This window comes from Chinchilla lanigera, unplaced genomic scaffold (assembly GCF_000276665.1).
Source record: "Chinchilla lanigera isolate Chin_1 unplaced genomic scaffold, ChiLan1.0 scaffold00036, whole genome shotgun sequence".
Taxonomy (NCBI): Eukaryota; Metazoa; Chordata; class Mammalia; order Rodentia; family Chinchillidae; genus Chinchilla; species Chinchilla lanigera.
The window spans coordinates 18434347-18461735 of record NW_004955437.1 but is presented as its reverse complement, the minus strand read 5'-3'; the positions used below and the strand labels follow the sequence as shown (position 1 = coordinate 18461735).

At 41.8% G+C, this 27389-nt stretch overlaps 1 protein-coding gene across 7 annotated transcripts in view; it reads right to left on the bottom strand.

Annotated features, from left to right (window-relative positions):
• Cfap70 (cilia and flagella associated protein 70) overlaps positions 1–27389 on the bottom strand; it is a 55760-nt gene that overhangs the window by 18592 nt on the left and 9779 nt on the right. For 5 of the 7 annotated variants that reach the window (XM_005389986.2, XM_013516745.1, XM_005389984.2 and 2 more), the window contains 14 exons: positions 25251–25433; positions 24863–24957; positions 23539–23638; positions 21149–21283; positions 15693–15863; positions 15442–15522; positions 13433–13524; positions 9874–9934; positions 9350–9544; positions 7247–7378; positions 2653–2778; positions 671–804; positions 435–550; positions 9–230 (listed from right to left, as the gene is read on the bottom strand). In XM_005389986.2, the coding sequence (XP_005390043.1) occupies positions 9–230; positions 435–550; positions 671–804; positions 2653–2778; positions 7247–7378; positions 9350–9544; positions 9874–9934; positions 13433–13524; positions 15442–15522; positions 15693–15863; positions 21149–21283; positions 23539–23638; positions 24863–24957; positions 25251–25433 (1843 nt within the window). Of the gene's footprint in view, positions 1–8; positions 231–434; positions 551–670; positions 805–2652; positions 2779–7246; positions 7379–9349; positions 9545–9871; positions 9935–13432; positions 13525–15441; positions 15523–15692; positions 15864–21148; positions 21284–23538; positions 23639–24862; positions 24958–25250; positions 25434–27389 lie in introns of all 7 variants that reach the window. The other 2 variants (XM_013516746.1, XM_013516747.1) reach the window with 2 other exon arrangements.

The following is a 27389-nucleotide window of genomic DNA, read 5'->3' as shown; positions in this document are numbered from 1 at the left end:
GTCCCTACCTTGTGGGCCTTCCATCTTGAAAACTGTGACAGAGGCATCCTTTGTGGCTCCCCAAGTGCCTAAATTAGCCTCTGCTTTCCTTTCGTCAGTGTCCTCGATAGTTCCAGTGCTCTTTTGCTTCGTTACTTGTGCTTGAAACATTTGTGCCTGAAGCTGTTTGGAGGCCTCATGAAATGCCATTTCCATTCGAATATCATTGTGTTGAATTTCATAGTATAAACCTGAGGAAAGACCCACATTATCAACCACTGAAGAGTAGAACTGGAAAGTCTTTTGTTTCTTTTGTTTTGAGACAGCGTCTCACTATATAGCCCAGGCTGGCCTGAAACTCTCCACAGTCCTCTTGCCTCAGCCTCCCAAGTGCTGGGGAGGAGACAGTCTTAAAATGGAAAAAAATACTTTGGTATGACAGGAAAAGAACGTACCAAGTAGAGTCCAGGCTACAACATTGGTTGGATCCAAGCAAGTGGCATCCTCAAAGAAAATTTCTGCTTGCTCGTAGTTCTCCATCAAGACAGCAAGCACACCACACAGCAACAGGCTGGGAAGAGACAGCTAACATGGTTAACAGCATGGGCCGATGCCATATTCATGGAAACAAGACCATTTCACATAGCAGTTTATCTGCTTCTACTCATTCTAATCTCCCTTCTACGTCTACCTGTGGGTGTGACTCTCATTCAAAGACAGAGCTTTCCGAAAACACTCTTGTGCTTTGATGTTGTCTTCAATTAGGAGGCAGAAAGCACCATAATCCAGCCAGTGCTCCAGGTTCTGGGGCTCACGGACCAACCTCTAGGCATGCAAAACAAGGGAGGGCCAAGGTTACCGCGGCTGCACATCCCGCTTCCTGCGCGTGTAACATCGCACAGCAGGCCCCAGTCAGATACTGTGAGCTCTATGAAAGCAAGCGGCCAGGGCTTCTTTTTTGCTTACCCTGGAATCCTAAAAGCCTAGCACAAGTTTGTTCTGGCTTTTAGAAGCCAGAAAAACTGTTGAAATAATTTTTTTTTTTTGGGGGGGGGAGGCGTTTCTCCGGTACCGGGAACCAAACTCCCGACCTTGCGCTTGCCAGGCAGGCGCTTTTGCCGCTGAGCTAAATCCCCAGCCCCTTGAAATAATTTAAAAAGAGAATCTTCAAGCCATTTCTTTTCAATGTGTGGTCACTCAAAACTCATCCCATACTTTGGCAGCCTAAAAATTCAGTTCACGTTCCACCAAGTATATATACTAATTTCTGCCATAATCTCGCAATGGCAATTATGAGTTTATTTATAAAGTCTGGGGTGGGAAGAAGGTGCTCTTTGTAAGTGGAAACTACAAACACTGGGTAAAAGAAATTGAAGAAGACATCAACGAGTGGAAAGACACTCCACCTTCATGATTTAGTATCGTTAAGATGTCAATACTACCAAAAGCAATCTACATGTACAGTGCAATGCATATAAAATCCCAATAAAAATCCTTACAAACACAGGTTTACCATCTGTCCCAGTAATTTCATTCTTTGGTACATAACCTAAATAATTAAAAATAGGTAGTAAAACAAATGCTTATACACAAATATTGTTTTAACTTATCTTCATTTTTTATTTTTTATTAGTACACGTTTGTAGTACCTAATTACTACATCCCTCGTGGGGAGCTGGTTCACGGACGTTACACATACAAATGTTGTTCTGAGGGCTCTTTATAATCTAGATACAATTCTTTTATCAAGTATGTCTTATAAATATTTTCTTTTAATCTGTACTACTTCTGTTCTTTCTCTTTTATGGGGCACAAGTTTGGTTTTTTTTTTTGATGAAGTCCTCTTTAGCACATTTCTCTTTGGCCTTCGGTCTCATGTCTAGGAACTCTAAGTCCAGGTCAAGGAGCTATTCTCCCGTATTTCTTTTCAAAGTTGTATAGATTCATGTTTTACATTTAGATTTATTATCCATTTGGAGTCGATTTTTGTACAATGTTTAAGGTTAGATTAAGGCCCATTTATTTCGCATACAGATGAACTGTTCTATACAATTTGCGGGAAAGACTACCTCGTCAGCAATGAATTTCTGCTATGCCTTTATCAAATATCAAATGACCTCAGTTATGTGCCTTATTTTAACTCTGTTCTACTGATGTATGTACGTATGGATTTCGTCAATCAAGTTTGATTTTAAACACTCAAAACTACTATTTTACACCAATATTTCACAAATAATAGGAACAACCACTGCGAAGGTGTTTACTGAAAGGTGTCCGGTCGGCAGCGCAGACAAAGTAATAAAACAATAAAACACGTTTATTGCTTTATGGCACGGAGAAGACCGCTGGGAGGAGAGGTAGGAGCGGGAGGGGCAAAGGGAGCGGATCTTCTGGGGGTCGACAAATGAGCACAAATATTATATATGGTCAGGCTAGAGGCGGGGTTTAGGGAGTGGGCTAGCTGACGTAGCAGGCTAGCATTGGGTGTGAGTGTGGGAAAATATAACAGGATATTACATAAAGGGGAGTAGGAAGTCGTAACTTGACTCCGGGAAGAAGGGTGGGGCTTAGCACATGGCCTCTAAGGGCCAGTGCCATATTGGCCATGGCACATAGTTTCCAATAGGCGGCGCCACAGCGACTACAAAGGAATTATGAAGACCTTTCATTTACCTCCTCGTAATACACTGCCGCCACGTCGAAGTTCTCACTGACTTCTGCTTCAAACGCAAAGAGGCGGAGCTGCTCACTGCTGCTGGGGATGGTGGCCACAGAGCCTTGGACGTCATCCAGCATAATCTTGTCAATGTCGAAGTGTTAAGCGAACAAAATGAAGAAATTACCAAGGGAGAGGTTTGTGAGAACAGACCAAAGATCAGTCAGAACTTCTAAAATGATTCTGAAGTTTCTTATAACGTTGGCATTAATGTAAGACAGTGACGCAGAACCAAGAGACAAGTAGCAAGCGTAAAACAGAAGGTCAGATATTTGAATAACAAAAATCTGAGCTCAAGGAAGGGAATAAAAATTGACAGTTAAAATAGTTACGCTACTAATTTCTCTTAGTTCATTGAAAAGATAAGTTTGTAGGTGCTGGGGATTTAGCTCAGCGGCAAAGCGCCTGCCTGGCAAGCGCAAGGTTGGGAATTCGATTCCCAGTACCGGAGAAAAACCAAAAAAAAAAAAGAAAAGAAAAGATAGGTTTGTGCTAATATGTGTGGACAATTAAATGCTGATATCTTGTACTCTGAGTAATTTAAAGATAACAATACTCGATGTATTAGCCATTGTTACCCCCCATCATACAGTTTTGGAATTTTGTTCTTTGTTGTGTTTTGTCTTTTTTCTTTTAAATAAAAAAAGAAAACTGCTTGAGGCAGAAACAGCTCTCTACCTTGAAAGCAGCCAGACTTCCTCCACAAGCTGCCTCCATACTCTCCAGTGTGTAGGACAAATGCTACCATTTTCCAGATGCCATGACTTGAAAAGGTTGTGGATCACTAGCTAGAGTATTTACTTATTTATTCATTTATTCAGGGTTTTTTTGAGACAGAGTCTTTCGTGTACTCCAGGCTGGCCTTGAACTCACTCTGTAGTCCAGGCTGGCCCTGAACTGAAATCCTATCTCAGCTTCAAGTGCTGGGATTACAAGCATGCACCACCACACCCAGTTCAGTCTTTAAACATGGAGCAAATGGAAGACTAAAGATGAAGCCTTGGAATCTAGATTTATACCTTCAGTGAGACATACAGCTTGATCCTACAAAGGAGACACTTCAGAAAAAACCAGAAAAGTAGGAGAAAAACCAAAAAAAGGATATATACCCAGATCAGAGAAGTCTGGTGTAATTAAAAATCTCCTGAGTCAGATGCGATGTCTCAGGAAGACATAATATTCTTTAATTAAAAATAAAGAGCCGGGCATGGGGGCACACACCTGTAATCCTAACACTTGGGAGGCTGAGGCAGGAGGACCACTGTGAGTTCAAGGTCAGCCTGGGCTGTACAAGCGAGTTCAAGGCCAGTCTGCACTACACAGTGAGACCCTGTCTCAAAAATAAATAAATAAATGATAGTTGAATGTGATCAATAGTATAAATATGTACTAATAAAAAATTTTTTTAAGAATAAAAATGGTATCAGACAGTTGCAAAGAATGGGGAGATGCTGGGTGTGATGGTGCACCCCTGTAATCCCAGCACTCAGGAGGCTGAGGCAGGAGGACTGTTATGAGTTCAAGGCGAGTCTGGGCTACAAAGTGAGCTCAAGGCCAGCCTGAAATGCATAGTGAGACCCTGTCTCAAAAAGACAAAAAACAAAACAGAAAGCTCCCCACAGAAAACAATCGCACAACCTGACTTCATTCTTGAACAGGGAAAGCTAACCAGTTCTAAGGAAGACTGGAGGAGACATAGAGACACCCGAGCCTGCACAGACTCTGCGGCCTTCAGTCTTAGCTGGGGATGTGCAGTCCTTGTTTGCAGGGCATTCCATAATGCAATGTGACACCTACATCTTCTTCTCCAAGCTTTTCACTCAACCTTTATCCCCTTCACTTTCAGGGAAGACCTTAGTTCACATTAGGCAAGAAACCCTTAACTTTTTCACCCCACACCTAAGTCATTCATTTCTGACTCTGTTATGTCTCCTTTCTGTCTCAGAGCAAAAAGCATCACATGCTTCTCTGCTTCAAGGCTAACCCCGTATCAGACTTCTTGACCTTCTTTCCGAGCTGTAGCCCCGGGCTCGCTGTTGCTCGTCTCCTCTCCTCTCCTTCCTCAGTCTTCAACTTCTCTCCACGGCACTGAGCCCTTCCGCAAACCTGTGGGTGTGCACCAGCCTCTCCAACACAAAAAGGAAATGCCTACAGCTTCTACCTTCCATTTTCCCACTTCTTCCCTGCGTACAACTTGTTGAATTTATACTTATCTATTTCCTAATCACATATCTACTCCTCAATTCATTCTCATTGTAATCCTCCACATCAGCCCAGTGAAATTGCTGTGTAAAGATTTAATATAGGGCCAGGGATATAGCTCAGTGGCATAAACGCCTGCCTGGCAAGCCTGAGGTCATGAGTTCGATTCCCGGTAACAACAACAAAAAAAAGATTTAAAATAACCTCATTGTTGCCAAACCCAATGAAAATTTCATTTGTTTGAAATTGTTGTTTTTCTTAAAGTCCTAGGGGTATTTAATGTTGACCACTTTTTCTTAAAACTCTCCCCTTGACTCCTGTAACACTAGCGTCTTCTGGTTCTTTTGCCTTCTTAACAGCTCCTTTTGTCTTCTCCTTCTACCCTTCCACTCATCCATCCCTTGACGTGGTATTTGCGAGGGTTCCAACATCAGCTCTCTTCTTTCTCTCCTGGTATTTTTCTCAGGCAGCCTCATCCATGGTCGTGGCTCCCCAAATCTCATCTCTAGCTCAGCTCTCTCTCTGTCTCTCTTGAGGAAAAACCCCACTGGGGCCAACAGCCAAAGCTGAATTCAACATCACCTGCACCCACCAATTTCACTCAGGTTGCATTCCTTGTCCCGGTTAGCGTTAACGTCAGTAGCCCGGATGCTGAACGTTAAACTTTGGAATCCTTGTCTCCTCTTCCTCCTTACTACGCAGGAACAGCTGATGTTCCCAGTCTCACCGCCTCTAACCAACTCTCCAAAAAGACTATCAGACTGGGTTTTTTAAAACGTAAAATGTAAACCTGATCATAATATTCCTCAGTGTAAAATAGTTCAGTTTATTGCTCTCAACTGCCAGCGAGAAAAGTCAAACTTATATGGCACACAGGGCCGCCTTCCCCTCTCCCCAATTCCCCAGCTCCATCTCCTGATTCTCCACCCTGAACAACTTTCACTCTGCTCCGGGACTCTCCGCAGCACCTGTCTGCGCCAGATTCTTCCAAGCTCCTCCGCCCCTGCAATGCGCCCTGGGATTCACTGCTCTGAGACATCCACCTGGAGAATTCTGAGCGTCCTCTCGTCTGTAAAGGCCCTGCTAAGGCACAGTTCCTCTGTGAGTCCTTCCCTAAGCAGGCCCAGCATGGAACAGGCCACCACTTCTTTAGGTAACCCTGACCTGCTCTCTAGTTCCCGCATCCCTGTCATGTCTCCATCCCATTCTGGTATGATTATCTTTATTTTATGTCTGTCTCCTCCACTAGACAAGGATTCTTGGGAGAGAAGGCAGCGGCAACTGCCCCTGCTCAACTCTCGGCTGCTCTCCAAATTGAACGATTCATATTCACGCGCAAGGCAGGCTGTCCTCCGCGTCCCCCAGGAAGGGACACTGCTGTCCTTCCTCTTGCAGGCCGGTGATGGGGGGTGGGGCAGTGAGGGGATGAGCAGAGTGAACAGAGGCCTTGAGGAGGCACAGCTGTCAGAGGCCACCGGGGTACAAAAGACTGATTTTGTCATTGTTTGAAATAAACCACAACTGAACACATACAAAACTGAGCAGATGAAGGCAAGATACAAGCTGTGCACATACAGATACCAAGAGACCAGTAGGTAGGAAGCCAGCTACCAGTCATAGAGAAAGCGTATCCGAAGTGTCACTTAGGTACAATACACGGAACAGTTTCTCTCACTTATTAGGACATGTTTGCAGTCCACACCGACCCCACTCTGTAAGGGGCTGGTAAGTGCCCCTAACATGTTTCCAGCCCCTTCTTTTTCTCCCCTCTCCACCCTCTTTTATTTTTCCAGCATCAGGTTCAGTTATTTACTATAGACCTTATAAAGTTCCTTATTATATATACAGCTTGAAAACCAGAGCAATACATCCAAAAATATATAAAACATGTAAGACTAAAAACTCTTAGTCTTTCTTTGTTTTTGTCCTCTTGAATAAAAAATTCAGAATGGTTAACATTCACGGACAGATAATGGTGTCTGTTTCACAATCTCCAACAGCTAGTTTATCTTTTCTGAAAATCCCATCACAGTTTTGCAAACTATACAATTAATTTTTATAGGAAGTCCCCGGTTCCCCCAAACGTATCTTAGGCAGTTCCTTACTCATCTTCATGTTTTCTGTGCCCAGCATGAGCAGACACTTTGATAAATATTTTTTAGTATGGGAACAAAAGAAGCAAAGGATTAACTCCAAGGAGACCTGTTTTTTTTTTTAGGGAGGGTACCAGGAATCGAACTTAGGACATTGCACTTGCCAGGTAGGTGCTGTGCCCCTGAACTATGGCCCCCAGCTCAAGGGAGAGCCTGACGCTCTACACAGAAAAGAAAAAGCTCTCAGTTCACCTACCTGGTTTAGGGCCACATGCATCTGGTCTACCAAAAACACATAAAGCTCACTGATAAATGTCTGTAGTTCCTCCTGACTTTCAAATGATGTTGTCTTCAAATATTTCTCTCTCACGATCTTTACCACCGCGTGCTGCAAGACATATACATTACCCTTCTATTAATAAACAATACAGAACAGCGCCGCTGTGGTGGCACAGGGCAGGACTTTGGGTCCCAGGCTTATCAAAACCAGATGGTGATTAGGTTCTCCTCTGGTGAGTGCTAGACTCTCAGCTCTCATATTCCTTCGGGCAACATGCTCTCTATGGCTTCCCTCCTTGACGGCAACATCAAGGAAGGGGTAGCACAGGACTTAGACCCTGTAAAGGAGTCTAACAGCTAAAGAAAACCTCCACTTCAGGTTTGAGCTCTATAGCGGCAGTGTCAAAGGAGACAAGCCCCATGTAAAAGTCCAGAGGACGGAATTCTGGTTCTAATGCTGCCAGTATGCACCTGCATGCATTATTCCACAGTCTGGTGCCTCTGTCTCCTCATCTGTTAAGTGGATATGTAGCTCTAGGACTATTATCTTACTTTAGAAGATGATTGAAAAGCCAAAAGGAGAAAATAGAAGTAGAAGCTTACAATGCTACGAAATACTCCTTATCCACAGCATCAGTCATCCATGGTCAACTGCAGTCAGAAAATATGATGTGGAAAAGATAAACAGGCACGGAGGAGACAGTGCAATAATACGGGTGAAAAAAATAAATAGTAGAGATTTTACATTGTGTAGCATTGTGAGCAGCATGATGAAATCTGCTGCCTGCTCCACCCGCCATGGATGTGAACCATCCCCGGTCCAGCGTTTCCACGCTGTATCTGCTACCACCTAACAGCCATCTTGTTATCAGGATGACTGTCGTGGTATCACAGTTCTTACTTACTTTACTTCACAATGGCACCAAAGTACAAGAGTAGTGAAGTAACAACCTGGATATGCCAAAGAGAAGCCATAAAGTACTTTCTCTAAATGAAACAGTGAGTTTATCATAGGCACGTATACCTATGCGTACACGTAGATATAGAAAACAGTGTATACATAGAGTTTGGTACAAACAGAGTTTCAGGAGTCTTCTACTGGGGGTCCTAGAGCATTTACCCCACAGCCAAGGAGGGGATAATGTATCTACACAGCAGGTTGCTATCACCAGGCCGCTGCTTCATTCTTTTCCTCCCTAACTAATATTATTGCCAGATTTTATCCTAAGCATTTCCACGCATCCTATTATTTTATTCTCATGATTCCACGAGATAAAACTCACACTATCCCTCATTGCTAGGTGAAGAAACTGAGGCACAGAGAGATAGCTATGTGCCCAGTGTCACCGATCTAGTGAAGCCAGAACCAGGAACCAAACTGAGGGGTGACAACACCACATAGTGACAACACCCTCTTGTCTCTGTGAGCGCCCGCTGTTTTTCACTGCATTATTCCCGCTGTCTCCTCTGCACCTGTTTACTTCAGTACACGGCACATGGTAAATGTGCACAGAGAGGCGGGGAGTGCAGCAGCTCTGGAGCCAGGCTGCCTGAATTTGAACCCTGTCTTTTACCTTTACTGTCTCTCTAACCTTGGGCAAGTGACTTAACTAACTAATTTTGCATTTCCCCATCTATAAAATGGGAAACAGACAGTATCTACCTCATAAGGTTGTTATGAGTATTAAATCAGTAAAATATGAAGCAGTTACAAATTTACTTGGCATATAGAAAACACTCGATAAATGTTCCATTACTATTATTTAAGAAACTATTATTAAGTAACTATTTCTCAAATCTTACCGGTTCTATGGACTAGGTAGAAGTCGGGATGGAAGACAGAAACTTTCTGCCTCCTACACAAACATAACTGATCCAAAATCTAGCCCAAGTGAAAATTAACTTCTTACAAATTCACACTCAGAATAGATACCATGCCATTCCAAAACTGCAGGAATGGAGCTTTTACTGATAATTTGTCACAGAGAACTTAGTTGAAGATAATCAGAGGGAAAAGAGTGGGTACGCAGAGAAGGTGTTTCCTAAAAACCTAGAGAGTAATTAAATACACACGTTTTACCTTGAGTTGTTCTTTGAAAGCAAAGTATTTTCCAGAGCAATTAAGCTCATAGTTGAGTTGGCACTTCTGCTCCTCCAGGGTTTCGCTGTCGACATCACACCCTCGTTTGGCCACCTGTTTCCCAAACATTTTGTGGTACTCATCTAGAATTGCTCTAGAAATGTTCTTGATCTGTGTGTGGTAGTCACTCACCGCCTACAATGACACAAAGCATCTGAGAAAGAGGCCTCAACGTGGTCAAGACTACACACTAGAAGTTTAAAACTGAGTTACGTTTTATGTTCAATAGCACTTTACGTAAAAACTGCCCTTTTCTTCAGGGCTGGGAAAACACCAGCCAAAGATTAAATATTGTAGGAGGCTCACTGTACCCCACTGATCACAAATGGAACCAAGAATGAAAATATGTAAGGCTCTGAATGAGCTCTCACTCCTTCTGGAAGACCAACTGAAGAGTCCACGCCCTTTTCAAGTGCACACGCTCAACATCTTGTTTCCAGTTTCAGGATGGTTTGACCACTTGCCTTCTGAGCGCCTCCTGTCCGACGGGTAAGGGGCGGCCTTGGAGGAATCATTTCTTTGACCCTGAATGAGAAAAAACATATTTAAAATATATAAAAATGTTTTATCTGCCAGTGTGTTCTCTTGGACCCCACCTCCAGAGAAGCTGGGTGGAGGAGACCTGAGGTCTGTTTCCCCATTGCTCTGAGCAATGCGCTGGTTCTCCAGGGGCTACTCAGAGGGTGTCTGTAATGGTTGATACATTATGTCAAGAAATTTAACTAAGAGAAGTTTAACTAAGTGGCTCAGCAGGGGGCCAGGGTCCTCACTTTGTAAAAGTCCTCATCCTGTGCAACAGGAGGGTGTGGAGATGGTGTGAGTGCTACACCTGCCTGAGGGGGTGGTGGCCTGCTTACAGTATAAGGGAGGAAAAGAGGCTTGCTCTCCCCCTTTTGCTCTTGCTGCTTTTGCTGTCTTCTAACACCTTGAACTGTTGCCTCTGTGCCATGTGCCACCCTGCCCTGGAGCCAGCTGATTATGAAAACCTCCACAAATTGTGAGCTGAATAAACCTTTCCTTCCTTAATTTTGGGGGCTGGGTATTTTGTCTCTAAAACAAGAGAAAAGTAACCAAGACTGGGCCAGATCACAAGGAAGCAGCACTCAGGGGTATCTAAGTGGATTTTTGGCTATTTGAGCCCCAGCTTTGCCCTTACTTTTTTAAAAAAACTGCTATTATGCTCAAGCGGCTGCTTAGCTAGGGGTTGGAAGACAATGAGCATCATGATGTTAGGGGCACTTGGTTAAGTCTCTAAAGATTCAGAAATCTGGATGATCCCAGCAAGTAAAAGCTTTTCTTTAGTCTCCATCTAGGATAAAAGCTACACTCTTGGTCATGGTTTGCAGGAGTACAACAATTTCAACAATGCCATCAGATTTTAAGGTAAGAACATTCTGTCACTACCAAATTGCTGACACCAGAACCTGCCAGGGATGAGATACAGCTCTTTTCCCTGATACTTCCAGAGTCTGCAAGAGTACACTGTACCGCCTTCAAGTCCACAGGCAAACTCACAGATTCAATTTTTTATAGAATCTGTATATACCTCTGTTCACAGGAATTTTAATCTGATTTATTTCGATAGGTCACACATCTACATGATTCAAGATTTAAAAGTATAAAAAAGAAATTATCTCCTTTAACTTCGTTTTCTAGACTCTGAATTTTTTCTCCAGACACAATGTTATTCATCAAAAAATACATACAAAGTGCCTAAAATATATACTGAGTGTCTCTCATCCATCATATGGATTTCTAGGTCTAAGCATAGAACTTTAAACAAAATAGACAAAAGCTCTTCCCCTCCTGAAGGTTATGTTCTAGAAGGGAAGGAAGGAATAAACAAGATAAATAATTAAGACAAGTATGCCAGTAATATGTGCCACAGGGGAAAAAAGTGCAACAAGGCCAATGGATCATGATGGGGCTTAGAGGTCACAGAATAGCAGAGCATATTTCACCAAGAAAGGCCTCACTGAGGTGGTAACATTTGAGGAAAGACACAGAAGTGAAGAAGATATTAAGAATAAGAACGCATCAGGTAGCTGGACTTGGTGCCACACACCTACAGTCCCAACGTTTGAGAGGCTGAGGCAGAAAGACTGCTGTGAGTTCAAGGCCGGCCTCCACTACATAGCAAGACCCCATCTCAAGCAAACAAGCAAACAAAACGTATCAGGCATGCCGGGCGTGGTGGCGTGTAATCCCAGCACTCGGGAGGGTGAGGCAGGAGGATTGTTGCGAGTTCGAGACCAGCCCAGGCTACAAAGTCAGCTCAAGTTCAGCCTGAGCTACATATCAAGACCCTGTCTCAAAAAGCCAAAAAAAAAAAAAAAACCAAAAATGTATCAGGCAAAGGAAAGCAAGTGTCAAGATCTTCCCGTGAGAACATGCCTGACAGGCCTGGTGTGGTATTGCATACCTGTAATCCCAGCACTTGGGAGGCTGAGGCAGGAGGTCTGCTGCAAGTTCAAGGTCAGCCTGGGCTACATAGTGAGCTCAAGGCGAATCTCAACTGTATAGCAAGACCCTGTCTCAAAGCACAAAAGAAAATGTACCTGACATATGTGAGGCATAGCTTTTGGAATAGACTCCCGAACCAAACTATGGGAATAAACTACCGGAAGTGAATTATCAGAGGAAAGGGTTAAGAGACCCATGAATTTCTATTTAAACAGCTATTACCAAATTGCTCTCCCATAGAGCTGTGCCACTTTATTTGTCCCCAGTTTGCAACAGAGGGCCTATTTCCAAACATCCTTATCAGCAACAGAATATTATTAAACCTTTATGAGATAAAGCAATGTAAAAGCAAAGTACTTCAGGGCCAGGGATTTAGCTCAGCAGCTCAGCACCTGCCTGGCAAGTATGAGGTCGTGAGTTCAACTCCCTGCACCAAAACAACAAAACAAAACAAAAAAAACCAAGAAGGTTCTTCAGGGTAGTTTCAATTTGCATTTATTTTATTATAAAAATAACCAAGATAAAGCAGGGAATAGAAAAAAGTCAACAAAATGTACATGTTTGATCATTGAAAAGGCCAACAAAATAGACAAATCTTTAGCAAGATTAAGATAAAGGAGAAAAGACTCAAATTTCTAAAATCAGTGCTGGGCATGGTGGTGCATGCCTGCAATCCCAGCACTCAGGAGGCTGAGGCAGGAGGATCGTTGTGAGTTCAAGGCCAGCCTGGGCTACAAAGTGAGCTCAATGCCAGGCTGAACTGCATAGTGAGACCCTGTCTCAAAAAGACAAAAAAAAAAAAAGAAAGAAAATTTCTAAAATCAGAAATGAAATGGGTACATTACTACCTATTTTGCTGAGAGAAAAGGTATAAAAGAATATTTTGAATCACTGTATGCCAACAAATGGGTTAACCAAAGTGTAATACGTGACGTTCTAAATACACAAGTAAGGCAGGATGGTACAATATAAAAAACAGTTTTTTAGAATTACACATACGGGACTCAGCGGTAGACCATTTTTGTGCACAACACCCTGGATTCGATCCCAGCACAACAAAAAAAAAAAAAGGAAGAATTACATATATGTATATGTGACTTCGTGTGTGGGCGTATGAGACAGGGACAGAGACAGAATGTGTGTATGTATAAGGGCTTTAAAATAACTCCGGAAGGACAGACACAGAGGTTAAACGAGGTTATCACTGGATGAGTGGAAATCTGGGTGTTTTTGTACTTTCTTGTCCACCTCTATTTTTCTAAAATTTTTTTATAATGAGCATATGATACTTTTGCAATAAAGAACTAACAGGGGCTGGGGATTTAGCTCAGCGGCAAAGCACCTGCCTGGCAAGCACAAGGTCGTGAGTTCAATTCCCGGTACCAGAAAACCAAACAAACAAAAAAGAACTCACAATAAGAAAAGAAGTCTCATCTGCAGAACAACAACAACAACAGCAACAAAAAACCTGTTGCTTAGGCTGGGAAATTACATTTGTGAGACAAAGCAGTTTGCCGTTGTTGGACCTAAAGTGTCTGTGTGAGGACCGCTGCTCCATACCTTCTGGCTAGCTCCTCCGGCAGTCGTTTTGGAACCAGGGCTTTGTCCAGCTCAATCTCCAACACAATGTATGTCCCTGCTTCTAAATATTGCTGTAAAGACATTTTTCTTATTTATTTCCAAAAGAAGACATTTATGAGAAAATTTAGTAACATAATACAATGCACAGAGAACATACATATACAACTACATATCTAAAATGATCCCAACTGTTAACATATTTTTTTACATAGAAAAGTCATTGGAAAGACATATGCCAACAATGGTTGTATCTTAGAGGAAAGGGTTTTCACTTTTCTTAAAAATTTCTACCTCGGTCGAAGACATGTTAAACTTGTTCATAAATCTTTCTTGGAACTGATTTTTTGTTGTTGTTCTTTGTGTGTGACAGGGTATTACTATGTAACTTAGGCTAGCCTTGAACCCACTATGTAGTCCAAGGTGGCCTCAAACTTGGGATCCGCCTGCCTCAGCCTCCTGAGTGTGGGATTACAGGTGTGTGCCACACACAGGTATGTGCACAGGTATGCTTGAAACTGTTTTAACTGAATGCCACTCTTTCTTCCACAAATCCTGTTTCAAGGGTCCTACAGAAATATTCACAACCTTCTTACAGGCCCACTCAGTGTCCCCCCAACCTACCAACTCTGACTGCTGAACACAGATTTTTGCCAGAATCCTAAATATACCACATACAAACTTCTCATTTCACTCATATCAGCTTCGTTGACTTCCCTCTTAATAATGGCACTGTCGCCCTCACAGCAAGTGACACAAATCCCAAGTTGTCCCAGTTCCAAACACCTTGCCTCTGCCAGTTCCTGACTCTTTTTACCTCCCCTGCCCCGAATCAAACTGGCTTAAAACACTCATCTGCACGACAAGAAAAACCTGTGCAGCCCTATAGCCCTTCGGTCTCTCTCACACCCTTGCGAGAATGCTGTCTGCAGCTACGAGCTCTGACCTGTATGGGACTTAAGAACCTTCGGCACGGTCTCCGAGATGAGTGTAGAGGCCCTCACCACCTTAGGATAAAGCCCAAACTTTTTAGCAAAGCCTCCACATTTTTCAATAACATGACGCCTCTCTCTTCTTTCACACCTCTTTCTACCGCCTCTCCTTTCTTTTCATTCTTACATGTCGAACACTGAGTTGACTGAAGCGCCCTCAGTTCTGCTCCTGTGAATTTTCTCTGTGCTTTGGATCATGCTGTCCCCTGGCCTCTCCCTTGATCTTTGGCAGAGTTCTCTATTATTCACTACTTGGCTCAGTGGTCAGCTCTTCCACGAAGCCTGCTCTGAGGAAGCCGGCCCCTTCCTGACATGCAGGCCTCTCTCCATCCGGAGCCCCGCAGAATTCACATTTGTACCTCCATTCTAGCTCTCAGTGCAATTTTTTGTGGGGGATGGTACTGGGAATCAAACTCAGGACCTCATGCTTGCCAGGCAGGTGCTGTGCCGCTGAGCTACACCCCTGGCCCATTCAGTGCAATTGTATTATCATGGTTAGTTATTTACCAACTGGTTCTGCTGCCAAATAGCTGAGTGTCCTGAGACAGATAAATAAACGCTGGAGCTGATGTATCTTTGCATCCCTCATAGTGCTTAACAGGATAGAATTAACACGAGACACAAAATTTTAACGCTAAAAGAACTTTAAAGATAATCTGGCCAGACAGAGTGGTGCACGCCTGTAATCCCAGCACTCGGGAGGCTGAGGCAGGAGGATGGTTGCAAGTTCGAGGCCAACTTGGGCTATAAAGTGAGTTCAAGGCCAGCTTGAACTGCCTAGCGAGACCCTGTCTCAAAAAGACAAAAAAAAAAAAAAAAGATAATCTGGTACCATCTCACATTACAGAATCTCAACAAAACAAATCTCCCCACAATCACGGGCAAACATGGGATGGTAATGCAGATACCCTGCCCTGAGCACCTTCTACTCTAGCTGTCTTGCTCAGTAAAGATTTGATGAACTTAAATTTAATTTTCCAAACCCTTGTGCATAGTTACCTGTCCTTCTGGATTGTGACTCAGAGGGGCTTCGCCTTCCACAGGAGTATCTGAGCTCTGAGACTTTACACTAGACACTTGCTGCAAGAAAGTGAACACACCTCAACAACGGAATTCATGAACAGTCCTCAAATGGCCAGAACAACGATCGCTCCATTGCATCGAAAGACAGACTACAGTGACACAGTGGGCACACGAGAAATCAGCGCGCGCCTCTGGGGTCTGGGAGGGCCACCCTCGCCACAACCTACCACTTCACCAAGCTTCAGCTTTCCATCTGTGTCCTTCTCTCTGCCTGCTTTGTCTTCTTTCGGAGTCTTAGAAACAAGTGATTTGGGCAGTGGAGAAGTAACTGCTCCTACTTTGTTATTCTGAATCAAGTGATGGCCAGTATCCCGGAACAAGCTGAATAAACATTTGGTCTGGAAACAAACAAACAACAACAACAACAAAAATGCAGTGAATCACAGGTAAATGAGACCAAGTTTGTTTTTTTTTCCAGTACCGGGAATCGAATTCATGACCTTACTCTTGCCAGGCAGGCGCTGTGCCGCTGAGCTAAATCCCCAGCCCCAAATGAGACCAAGCTGAAAGTGTTATTTGCTCTTCCACATGATTTCTACACTGCAGAATCAGGGAAAGGACCTGAAAAACTCCATTGCATTTCCTCTCTTCTACAGCACGCAAAAACACCACAGGAAATCAGCTGCCTATCCAACTTGAAGTCCTAAGAGGAAATCCTACAACCCAATTTGATTCAGGTGTTTCATAATTTGTCTTCAGGAAAGAGTTAATCTAGCAAGGTGTGGTGGTGCCTGCCTGTAATTCCAGCACTCTGGGAGGCTGAAGCAGGAGGATGGCAAATTCAAGCACAGCCTGGGCAATTTAGTGAGATGCTGTCTCAAAATAAAAAATAAAAAAGGCAAGGGATTATAGCCTGGTGTGAAGGCCTGGGTTCAATCCCCAGCACCATAAAAAAGAAAACATTTCATCTTTGACATAATTTTAAATTAACTTTAAGTGATAGAACTTATTTCTATATAAGAAATAATATTGACCTAATTACTACTTGCCTATCAGTTATATTTGGAAAAACAAGACAAGGTTAAAGTCCAAAGTAAAACTTTCCTGGGGGCCAAACGATAGCTAAATGACCAGAAAGGAGTCTTATAACTATATTTTACTTAAACAACATAGGTGACTGTCAAAATAATTTAGGCTAAGTGAACATATCCAGACACTCCTCAGGGTGTGTGCTACCACTCCCAGGTTTAGCAGGCTGACTGTGATGATAATGGTGTACATATCTATGCCAAAACTTTAAAACTGCACATGTTAAATAGATGCAGTTTGTTATTTGTTAATTATACATCAATAACACTGTTAAAAAGACAGTCCAAGGCCAGGGATACAGCTCAGTGGCATAAGCATCTGCCTGGCAAGGGCAAGGTCCTGAGTTCGATTCCTGGTACAAAAAAAAAAAGACAATCCAACAATTAAAGAAAATTTTTGAATACTAAAAATAACTCAATCTTACCACATCTATCACAATTACTGTATTTTATAGATGCAAATTTTAAAAATTTTTTTTCAAACTTTCTCAACTCTGGGATAAGCTGCATGGTGAGACGATTTTGTGTACGGGACCGTATGTGATGTGTTGTCTTCTTTCCATTAACAAGACGTTTGGGATCATCTGTGTTACGACATGTATCAGTGGTCTGTGCCTTTTTTTTTTACAAAACCAGAACTGTTGAGATATATTTCACATTTCGTGCAATTTACTCATTCAAAATGCACAATGATTTGGGGATATTATATTATTAGCAATTATTTCATTGTCATTATTAAATGATATTCTCTTGGACAGAGCTATCACATTTTGTTTATCCATTCAGTAGCAGCAGACACGTGGACTGTTGTGAACTTACATACATGGCTTTGTGTGAATGCTTTCATTTCTCCGGGGTACTTTGTAGGATTGATTTGTTGGGATGTGTGGTATGTTTATGTTTAACACAAAGTTTTTTTTTTTTTGAAACAGGGTCTGGCTGTGTAGTTCAGGCTGGCCTGGACTCACCATGTGGCCCAGGCTGGCCTTGATCTCACAGAGATCTTCCTGCCTCAGCCTCTTGAGTACTGGGATTATAGGCGTGGGCCACTATACCCAGCAACACAGATTTTCTACACAGTTGTCTTATCAAGTATTGAGAGTAGAATATTGAAATTCTAAATGTTATTGTCCAGTTGTGCAATTTTGTTTTCAATTGTGTTGGTTATTTCTTCGTGTATGCTGAGGTAATTGTAGTGTTTGATATGCATCCATTTATGACTGCTGGTTCTTTCTGACACACTGACTTTTGGTCATTATGACCTGCCTGTTACTACTGCACTCGGGAAGGTGGGAAGGGGGACTGAGCTCAGGACTAGCCGGCCTGCATTGTGAGACCCTATCTCAAAAAAACCCCAAAATTGTTCCCAGAAAGACGTGATCACATGCACATACACACAGTGGATTCTCCAGATCTGTGGATTCAAACAACCATGGATCAGAAATACTTTGAAAATATTTTATCTGTGTTGAACATGTACATATTTGTCCTTGTTATTAGTGCCTGAATGCTACAGTCTTAACAGCTGTTTATACAGCATTCATTCTGCGTGGGCGTCGTAAGCAACCGAGAGAAGCGTTAAAGGATACAGGAGGGTGTGTGCAGGTTCTATGCAAAAGCTATGCCACTGTGTATGAGGGAATTAAGCATCAATGGATTTGGGGACCTGCAAGGGGTCCCAGAACCAGTTCCCATGGGTACCTAGCGATAACTAAGTGCTCAGGGAAAAAGCCAATCTTATGTTGTTTCCTAGGAGAAAGCGACTGTTTGTAGAATACAACAAACATTTATTATTATTATTATTTCATCATTATAAACAGTTATTTTTAATAACATCATAAATGGCCTGTTATCTATTTGCACAGCAACTGAGCAGTATCACTTGAACCAGAAATTACTTAGTTAGGGATTTTTAATTAATTAGTTAGGGATTTTTCTGAAAGAAACAATTTAACATGACCAAAAAAGTACATACTCATAAAAGCTTTCGGGAGAGCTATAATAGCAAAAACTAAAAATAAGATTAAGTGTCTAATAATAGAGAAAGGTTTAGTAAATTATGGTAAAGAAAAATGATAGAACATACATTATCCATTAGAAAGGGTAATTACTGGGCAGAGGACTAATATCTAGAATATATAAAGAACTCAAAAGATTATAGACTTTCCAAAATAAAACACCCAATCAAAAAATGCCCAAGTGAAATCCAAATTAAAACAACACTGAGCTTTCATGACAGAAATGGCTGTCATCAAGAAATCAAACACTGAGAAATGCTGGAGAGGCAGTGTGGGGAAAAAGGAGCCCTTATCCATTATTGGTGGGAATATAAACCATTACAACTGTTATGGGCGTTCCTCAAAAACTAACACTAGAAAGTCAGGCACGGTGGCACATACCTGTAATCCCAGCACTTGGGAGGCTGAGGCAGAAGGATCATTGTGAGACCAGCCTGGGCTACAAAGTAAGTTCAAGGCCAGGCTGAACTACATAGTGAGACCCTGTCTCAAAAAGAAAAAAAAAAAAAAAAAGCAACTAGAACTAGAAATTCCATTTAAGCCAGCTACTGACCTCCTAGGTACCTTCCCGAAAAAGTTAAAGACATCATATTACAGTGATCCACCCACACCCACATTTATAGCAGCACAATTCATAATAGCTCAACCTTGGAAGCAGGTTGGCCTGTATGTCCATCAATGGATGAGTGGATAAAGAAAGTATGGTGTTTACACACAATGGAATTCTGCTCTGCCATAAAGAAGGATAAACTTGGGTCATTTGTAGAAAAATGGATGCACCTTGAGATCATAACGTTAAGTGAAATAAATCAGATACACAAGCTTAATTATCACATAGTTTCCGTTACGTGAGAAACACAAACTAGGTGTGGTGGGAAATGCCTGTAATCCCAGCACTCGGGAGGCTGAGGCAGGAAGGTCATTGCGAGTTCAAGACCAGCCTGGGCTACAAAGTGAGCTCAAGGCCAGCCTGAATTGCATAGTGAGACCCTGTCTCAAAAAAAAAAAATCATACACAAAATCACGGTACTAGGAAAAATATTTCAAAACATGAAAATATAGCTACTATTCACAAAATGTAAAGCAATTTTTGGAATTTATAAGAAAAACACACCAACTTTTTTAATGGACAAAGTACATGATATAGCAATTTACAAGTGCTAAATGGCCAATGAATAAAAAAAAGAGACATCTGGGCATGGTGGCACATGCCTGTAATCCCAGCACTTGGGAGGCTGAGGCAGGAGGATCACCATGAGTTCAAGGCCAGCCTGGAACACACAGCAAGACCCTGTCTCAAAAAACCAAAGATTACAAAAGAGAGAGAGAGAAAGACATTTGGCCTCATTTATTAATCAAGGAAATAGAGATAACAATAAATAACAATGAACTATAACAAATTATAATAAATTACTAAATAACAATAAATTATTTTACTTGTAAAGCTAGTACCTTAGTTACTTTTCTCACTGCTTAGACAAAATACCTGACAGCCAAAGTTAATGGGAAAAGGTTTATTTAGCTCTCACTGTGTAGAGGTTTCATTCCATAGTTAGCTGGCTCCAAGGCAGGGTGGTACATGGCAGGCAGAAGGTAGCAAAAGCAACAAGGGATGACCACAGTTCTTTCTATCCCTGATAACTTATCCAGACTACTCAGGGCAGATAGCACTCACACCCTTAATCCTCGTGCCCTTGAGCCTAGCACTGCACCATGAATCAATCCCAGCATCAAACACTCAAGTTCCAGCCACCTCTGAAAAAGCCCCACCTATGACCATGTGAGGCTTTGAGGGGACATCTAGACAACAGCCATGACAGCTAGACAAGTCTTAAAATATAATAAAGTCCATTATGGCAAAGATGTGGTAAAGCAACTTTGATTCACTGCTAGCAAAGTGTAAATTGGTATAAACTGAACTCTTAAATGCTTGTGAAATCATTACCCCAATCAAATAACCAACTTTTCCATCATCCTTAATGTTTTTCTCTCATTTAATATAATCTGTCCCTCCCTGTATTCCTGACTCCAAACAACTTTTTTTTTTTTTTTGGTGAGACAGGATCTCGCTTCAGGCTGGTCTTAAACTCACAGCAATCCTCCTGCCTCAGCCTCCCAAGTGTGGTGATTACAGGGGTGTGCACCATGCCCGGCTCCAAGCAACTCAATCTGTTTTTTGTCAATATAAATCACTTCCTTAAAATCACATATAAATGGAACCATATAGTAGTATATACTCTCTTTTGTCTGGTTTCTTTCCTTTAACACAGTGCATCTGAGATTCAATCATACTGTTGTGATACATCTTTATTTCGGTCAAATACCATTCCACCATTCCATCTACCACACAGTTAGTTTTCTGTTCACACGTTGCTGGAGATTTGAGCTGCTTCTAGTCTTTGGCTCTGTATTTTCTTCAGGTTTCTAAGGTCCAAAGAAGAATCACTCCAAGAGTCTAATATGCTATTATACCAAGCAGTCTAAAAATCCCCTCCAAACATGCGAATGCTAAAGATCAAAGTAAAAACACATCGAAGGAGTAAATGAAGATGATCTCTGTTTTGCAGTTTTTCTTACCTTTTCATAGACTGTAGTGTCGAGGTAAGGGTAAACGTGAAAGGCTCCCCGAATCCTCCTCACCCCTGGGTACAGCAGTGGGACCATATTAACGTAAGCCACACCGTGAAATGAAAGCTGACTTTCATCTTCATTCTAAAGGGATCAAATCAGAGAGGTTTTGGTGCCGAAGAGGGAGTAGCAAAAGGGATGGAGCTCTGACTCCACAGTTCAAAGGCTCAGTTTTAAAAACCAACTCTGCTACTTGGCTAATTATGTGCCTTTGGACCAGTTACATAGACATTTGGGGCCTCAGTTTCTTTATCTTCAAAATGGGTTTAAAATAACATGATCACAGAGATAATATAAAGCGTTAATTAACAGTAAAGGTAGGGGCTGGGGATTTAGCTCAGCGGCAAAAAGCGCCTGCCTGGCATGCGCAAGGTCATGAGTTTGGTTCCCGGTACTGGAGAAAAACCAAAAAAAAAAAAAAACAGTAAAGGCAGTAGTTCAATCAATATGTACTGAAATTACTTAATACATATATTCAACCAAAAAGTCAATTTCATCATATTGCTCCTTAGTAGAAAATTAAGCTTTATTTTAAAAAATATTAACAATAATAAAAAACTTAGAAGAAATTAGAGGGGCCGGGGATATAGCTCAGTGGCATGGCTCCTGCCTGGCAAGCACAACATCCTAGAGTTTGATTCCGGGTATCAAGAAAAAAAGAAACTAGAAGCTCTGGCTGTTAGCTTTAGTTCAAAGACACACATGAAACATAAGAAGCCTTAAAAATTATCTGGACCAGTCACGGCCCATCGGCATAACTCGTCAGTGAAGGTACTTAGCGTACTCTGTTGAGAACAGTTCTGTGTATTCATCTGGATTCAGAAAGAAAATAGTTTAACTGATTCCCGGTAACTGCCACAGATGAAGGGGAATGAATGCCACCTATTTGCAGTATCGGATCTCATCGAAGCACATGGCAAAGGTGAACAACACGTCAATAAATACATCTCAGATCTCTTTTCATGGCTTACGGCCTGCCATAGAATATTTTTGTAAGGAAAGAAATCAATTTTTTGAAAGAAAATACACTTAATTACAAGCTTAAAAACAATTTTTGGCTTAGTCTAGTATAATAATTGGAAACTAGATTAAAAAGTTCTGTGTTCATGTGATAACATCATGTGCTTAAGAAATTTAAAGAGAGATAGCCTATATGTATTATATAATAAGAGGGGGAAATGTTTCTGTTGGGAGCATTTTTATTATGCAAAAAAACTTTTTTTTTTCTTTTTGGTCTTTTTGAGACAGGGTCTCACTATGCAGTTCAGGCTGGTCTTGAGCTCACTTTGTAGTCCAGGCTGGTCTCGAACTTGCAATGATCCTCCTGCCTCAGCCTCCTGAGTGCTGGGATTACAGGCATGCACCACCACGAGCAGCAAAAAAAAGCCTATGTTAAAAGTCAATTGAAGGGCTGGGGATATAGCTCAGTGGCACAGTGCCTGCCTGGCAAGCACAAGGTCATGAGTTCAATTCCTGGTACGAGAAAAAACAACAACAACAAAAAGAATAATAGCTCTTTCATAGCTTTGATTACAGTAAAACTATAATGAGGGGCTAAGTGGAAATATGATATCTAGAAATAAAGCCTGAGCAATTAGTAGTGAACAGTGGGGAACTATGGCAGCAAACAATCCTGGTTTTCTTGGAACAGAGGGGTTTCCTGGGACATCGGACTTGCAGCACTAAAACCATATTGCAAATCCACATGAGTTGGTACCATCGGGAGAAGAACAGCACTAGGTCACATATTCCTTTGGAAGCACAATTACAAACAGTAACAGTTGGTCTGATCCAGCATTTCAGTACATACATTTAATATTTTAAACAGGGCACTAGTTCCCCAGGCTGGTCTCAACCAGCTCAAGTGTCTTTCCACCTCAGCCTCCCATGTGCTGGGATTACAGCCGTGCACCACCTCGCCTCGTTTTATAAATGTTACGGTTTGTGTGTGGGTGTCCCCCCCAAAGCCTCATGCAGTCATGGGGTGTGCTTCTAGAGTTTTTGATTGATTCATGGTCCAATGCTGGGATTATGGGTGTGAGTGCTACACCCGCCCTGCGGTGGGCAGCCTGCACACAGTGTAAAGGACAGAAAGAAGCTCGCTCTCTGCTGCTCCCTGCTCTTTGCTCTTGCTGCTTTTGCTGTTTTTAGCTGCCATGAACTATTGCCCTCTGCCATGTGCCACTCTGCCTTGGGGCCAGTTGAATATGGACTGAAGCCTCCACAGACTGTAAGTTAAATAAACCTTTCCTTCCTTAATTGCGCGCCTTGGGTATTTTGTCTCAGCAACAAGAGAAAAGTAACCAAGACAATAAATATGTTTAAATGCACATTTTTACCTTATCAACTTTGCCAGCTTTCCCTTTGGGTACATTAACCAGAGGAAATCTTGTGATCTCTACAGGCCAAAGCCGGCAATCAGCAATTCGTTTCTGAAAGCTACAAATCAAAAAATCAGCCCATTACCATTATATTAAAACATGGAGTCAGGGGCTGGGGATTTAGCTCAGTGGCAAAAGCGCCTGCCTGGCAAGTGCAAGGTTGTGAGTTTGGTTCCCGGTACCGGAGAAAAACCAAAAAAAAAAATAAATAAATAAAAAAAAAATAAAACATGGAGTCAATATAAAGAAAAACACTCTTCTCTTTTAGAAAAATAATATAACACATACACACATAAAAATGTTCAAGTTGGCAATTTTTAAACCTTCCCAAATCTATGAAACTACCCTCATTTAGTTGGAGTGACAATGTATCCATCTAAAACAATTTATTTTCTAGGCTTTCTTGCATCTGGAAATGGCCAATGAAATGTAAAGTGAGGCTGTCAGGTTCTAAGAAGGTTCTGTAAGAGAGGCTAAGACAGTTAGCACGGTCCTTTTTTATCCATAACTGTTCCTCTCTTCCAACTTTTTGCCAGGAAAGTGAATGTGCAGTCTGGAACTCCAGCGGCCATCCTGGCCTTGGAGATGGAAGGCACACATTGCAGTAGAAACACTGAAACATCACCCAGGATTTGGGAGGCAGATTTATTTATGATGACAGACCTGAACGGGATTCATTCCCAAAGTATCAGGCCTCGATCTCTGGTAGTCTGGGCATATGTGGGGTTTGCAAGCAGAAGTACAGAAGCAGAGTACTTGGCCATTACTGATTGGCTACATCTTCTGTCATTATTACTGATTGGCCTAAGAGAAAACTACATCATAGATGTTGTAAGCATGCAAGTTCAAACTCTGAGCAGGCCAGGAGTTACGGGAAACAAGTGCCTGAGATAACACCTGGGTTCAGGGTACAGTCGGTTAGATAAAGGAAATGCATACTTGCCATTGGTGGAAGACAGGAAGATAAATCTGCTCGAATTTAACTCTAAAAAGTTAATTCTCTATTTTCCTCTTCAATATTAAAGAAAGTAGAGGACAAAATAAGCCTGGGTACTTGATAATGTTGTGAAGCCACTGTACACACCAGCTCTGGACTTCTCTACGTGAAAGAGAGGCAGATGCTCACCCTAGTTAACCCACCATCACTAGGCACCTTTTCTAAGTGATACAGATGTGCTGACAAAGTCCCAAATCTCCTTAATGCAAACATATAAGGAATACTATTGGAAGTTTCTCCCCACCAATGGCCTTTGTTGGTTACATATTCCCTTCCTCTTCCTACCTGGAAACCGCATGAGGATCAAGGTAGCAGCGACTTTCTAAGTCCCAAACAATCCTTTTCTTTACGCACTCTGCTTGGCTCCTGAATTCTCTGTCCTGTAGAACAGTAAGATGGATTCTATTGCGGGGCGTGGTGGTGCACGCCTGTGATCTCAGCACTCAGGAGGCCGAGGCAGGAGGATCACAGTGAGTTCCAGGCCAGCCTGACTACAAAGCAAGACCTTTTCATGTATTCAAAAATTAAAAAGTAAATGTGATGCAAATAATTTTGTTAGCTGGACTTGAGACACAGTTTCATCAAAATTAGATAAACATTTTATTTTGGCAGCTGACAGGCATATATAAGTTGCCGAGATCCCCAAGCGCACACACTTGCTGTAGGCGCTCACCTCGGGGTGGTTGAGCTCCCCTTCCTCCTCCTCGTAGGGGCCGCCCACGATGAAGGCCTCCGGGATGTTATTGGCCCCTGGAGCAAGAATGTTGGCAATAGGCCATTTTTTGGGCCGGGGAACAGGTTCCCTTTCCCCTCCAAGCTTCAGAGTGCCATTCTTGAATAAGATGGGATAGTCCTTCTGCAAAGGGAAATACCATATAGGAGAAAAATTGTAAAGGACTGTGAACTGGACAGAAAAGATCATTTAAGGGTTTTCTCATTGGGCTGCTGAGTATTATCAAAGACATTCTTCCACGACTATGATCCCATGCAGCAGCTGGTGCTCTTCCCTGGCTTCATTAACTTACAGCACTGTAAATTACAGATAACTGATAATAACGCAAATTACCCTTGTCCATAGTTATGCAAATAGATGCTGTCCAGTGGCAATGTGATTGGGTCTAGCAAATTTAATACAGTAGCCCTGATGCCTATTTATTGGTCATGTGTTTAGATTTTCCTTTGACCTGTTTTTACTGATTCCCTCACCAATTAAACAAAATTGTTCAAATCCTATCATTTTGTGTTTATATAAAAGCCAGTCTTATACTTTTTTTTTTTTTTTTTTTTGAGACAGGGTCTTGTTATGTAGTCCAGGCTGGCCTTGAACTCGAGGCAATCCTCCTGCCTCAACCTCCTGAGTGTTGAGACTACAGGCATGTGCCACCATGCCTGGTTTATACTTGTTTTTTAAACTGTGCTTTAAAAAACAAGCTAGCCAGCCAGGTGTGGTGGTGCACACCTGTAATCCCAGCACTCGGGAGGCTGACTCAGGAGGATCACTGCGAGTTCAAGACCAGTCTGAGCGACAAAGTGAGTTCAAGCCAGCCTGAACTGCATAGTGAGACCTTGTCTCAAAAAAAAAAAAAAAAAAAAAAGAATAAGCTAAGTCAGAATAATAAGTCATAAGAATAATAAGTCAGGCATGGTGGCACATGCCTGTAATCCCAGCACTCGGGAGGATGAGGCAGGAGGATTGCTGCCAGTTTGAGGCCAGGCTTGGCTGCATAGCAAGTTCAAGATCAGCCTGAAGTACATAGCAAGATCTTGTCTCCAAAACAACAACAAAACAACACAAAAATCTGAAGTCTGACATGAAGTTAAAAATATAGGTATTTTCATGTCTTATAATTTATCTAAAATATACTTAGAATGGAAAATTAGTTAGATATAAATAGGCAATTTATAGAAGAGCAAATAAGAAATCCAACATTCAAATAAAAAATGATGTGTATAATTAATCAATGAAATGCACATTAAAACAATGATATACTAGTTTAAACTTTGATACTGGACCCTCACCTAACACCATATACAAAAATTAACTCAAAATAGAAAAAGATTTAAGCAGGCCTATTGGTACATTTGTGTAAGCCCAGGATCTCTGGGAGGCTGAGGCAGGAAAACTGCAAGTTCAACTTCAGCCTAGGCAATTTAGTGCTTAGCAAAGACCCTGTCTCAAAAAAAAAGGTGGAGAGGTTGAAGATGTAGCTCAAGGTAAAGGCCCTGGGTTGAATCTCCAGGTTTTTTTTTAAGTATAAGAGATGAAACTGAAAGAGCCTTAGAAGAAAACACACACAGGGGAAATGTTCATGACTGGATTTAATAATGATTTCTAGGATGGAACATCAAAAGCATAGACAATAAAAGTAAAAAGACAAATTCAACTTCATGAGAATTTTAACTTTTGTGTATCAAAGAACACTATCAACACAGTAAAAAGGCAACTCACAGAATGGGGAAAAATACATGCAAATCATAGTATATCTGAGAAAGGATTAATAACAAGAGCTGGGTGTGGTAGGGCATGCCTAAAATCACAACACTTGGGAGGTTGAGGCAGGAGGACTGCTGTGAGTTTGAGGCCAGCTTGAGCTACATTGTGAGTTCAAGGACAGCCTGAACTACATAGCAAGACCCTGTCAAAAAAAAAAAAAAAATTACAGGGTTTCCTCATCCAGATCTGATACCATGTGACTTTTGCCTATTTCACAAAATAAAAATCACCATGAAAGATGAACATTTTGAATTGATTCAGTCTTTGAGGCAGCCATGACAGTACAACTAAAGACATGAAAGAGGACTTCCAGAACAC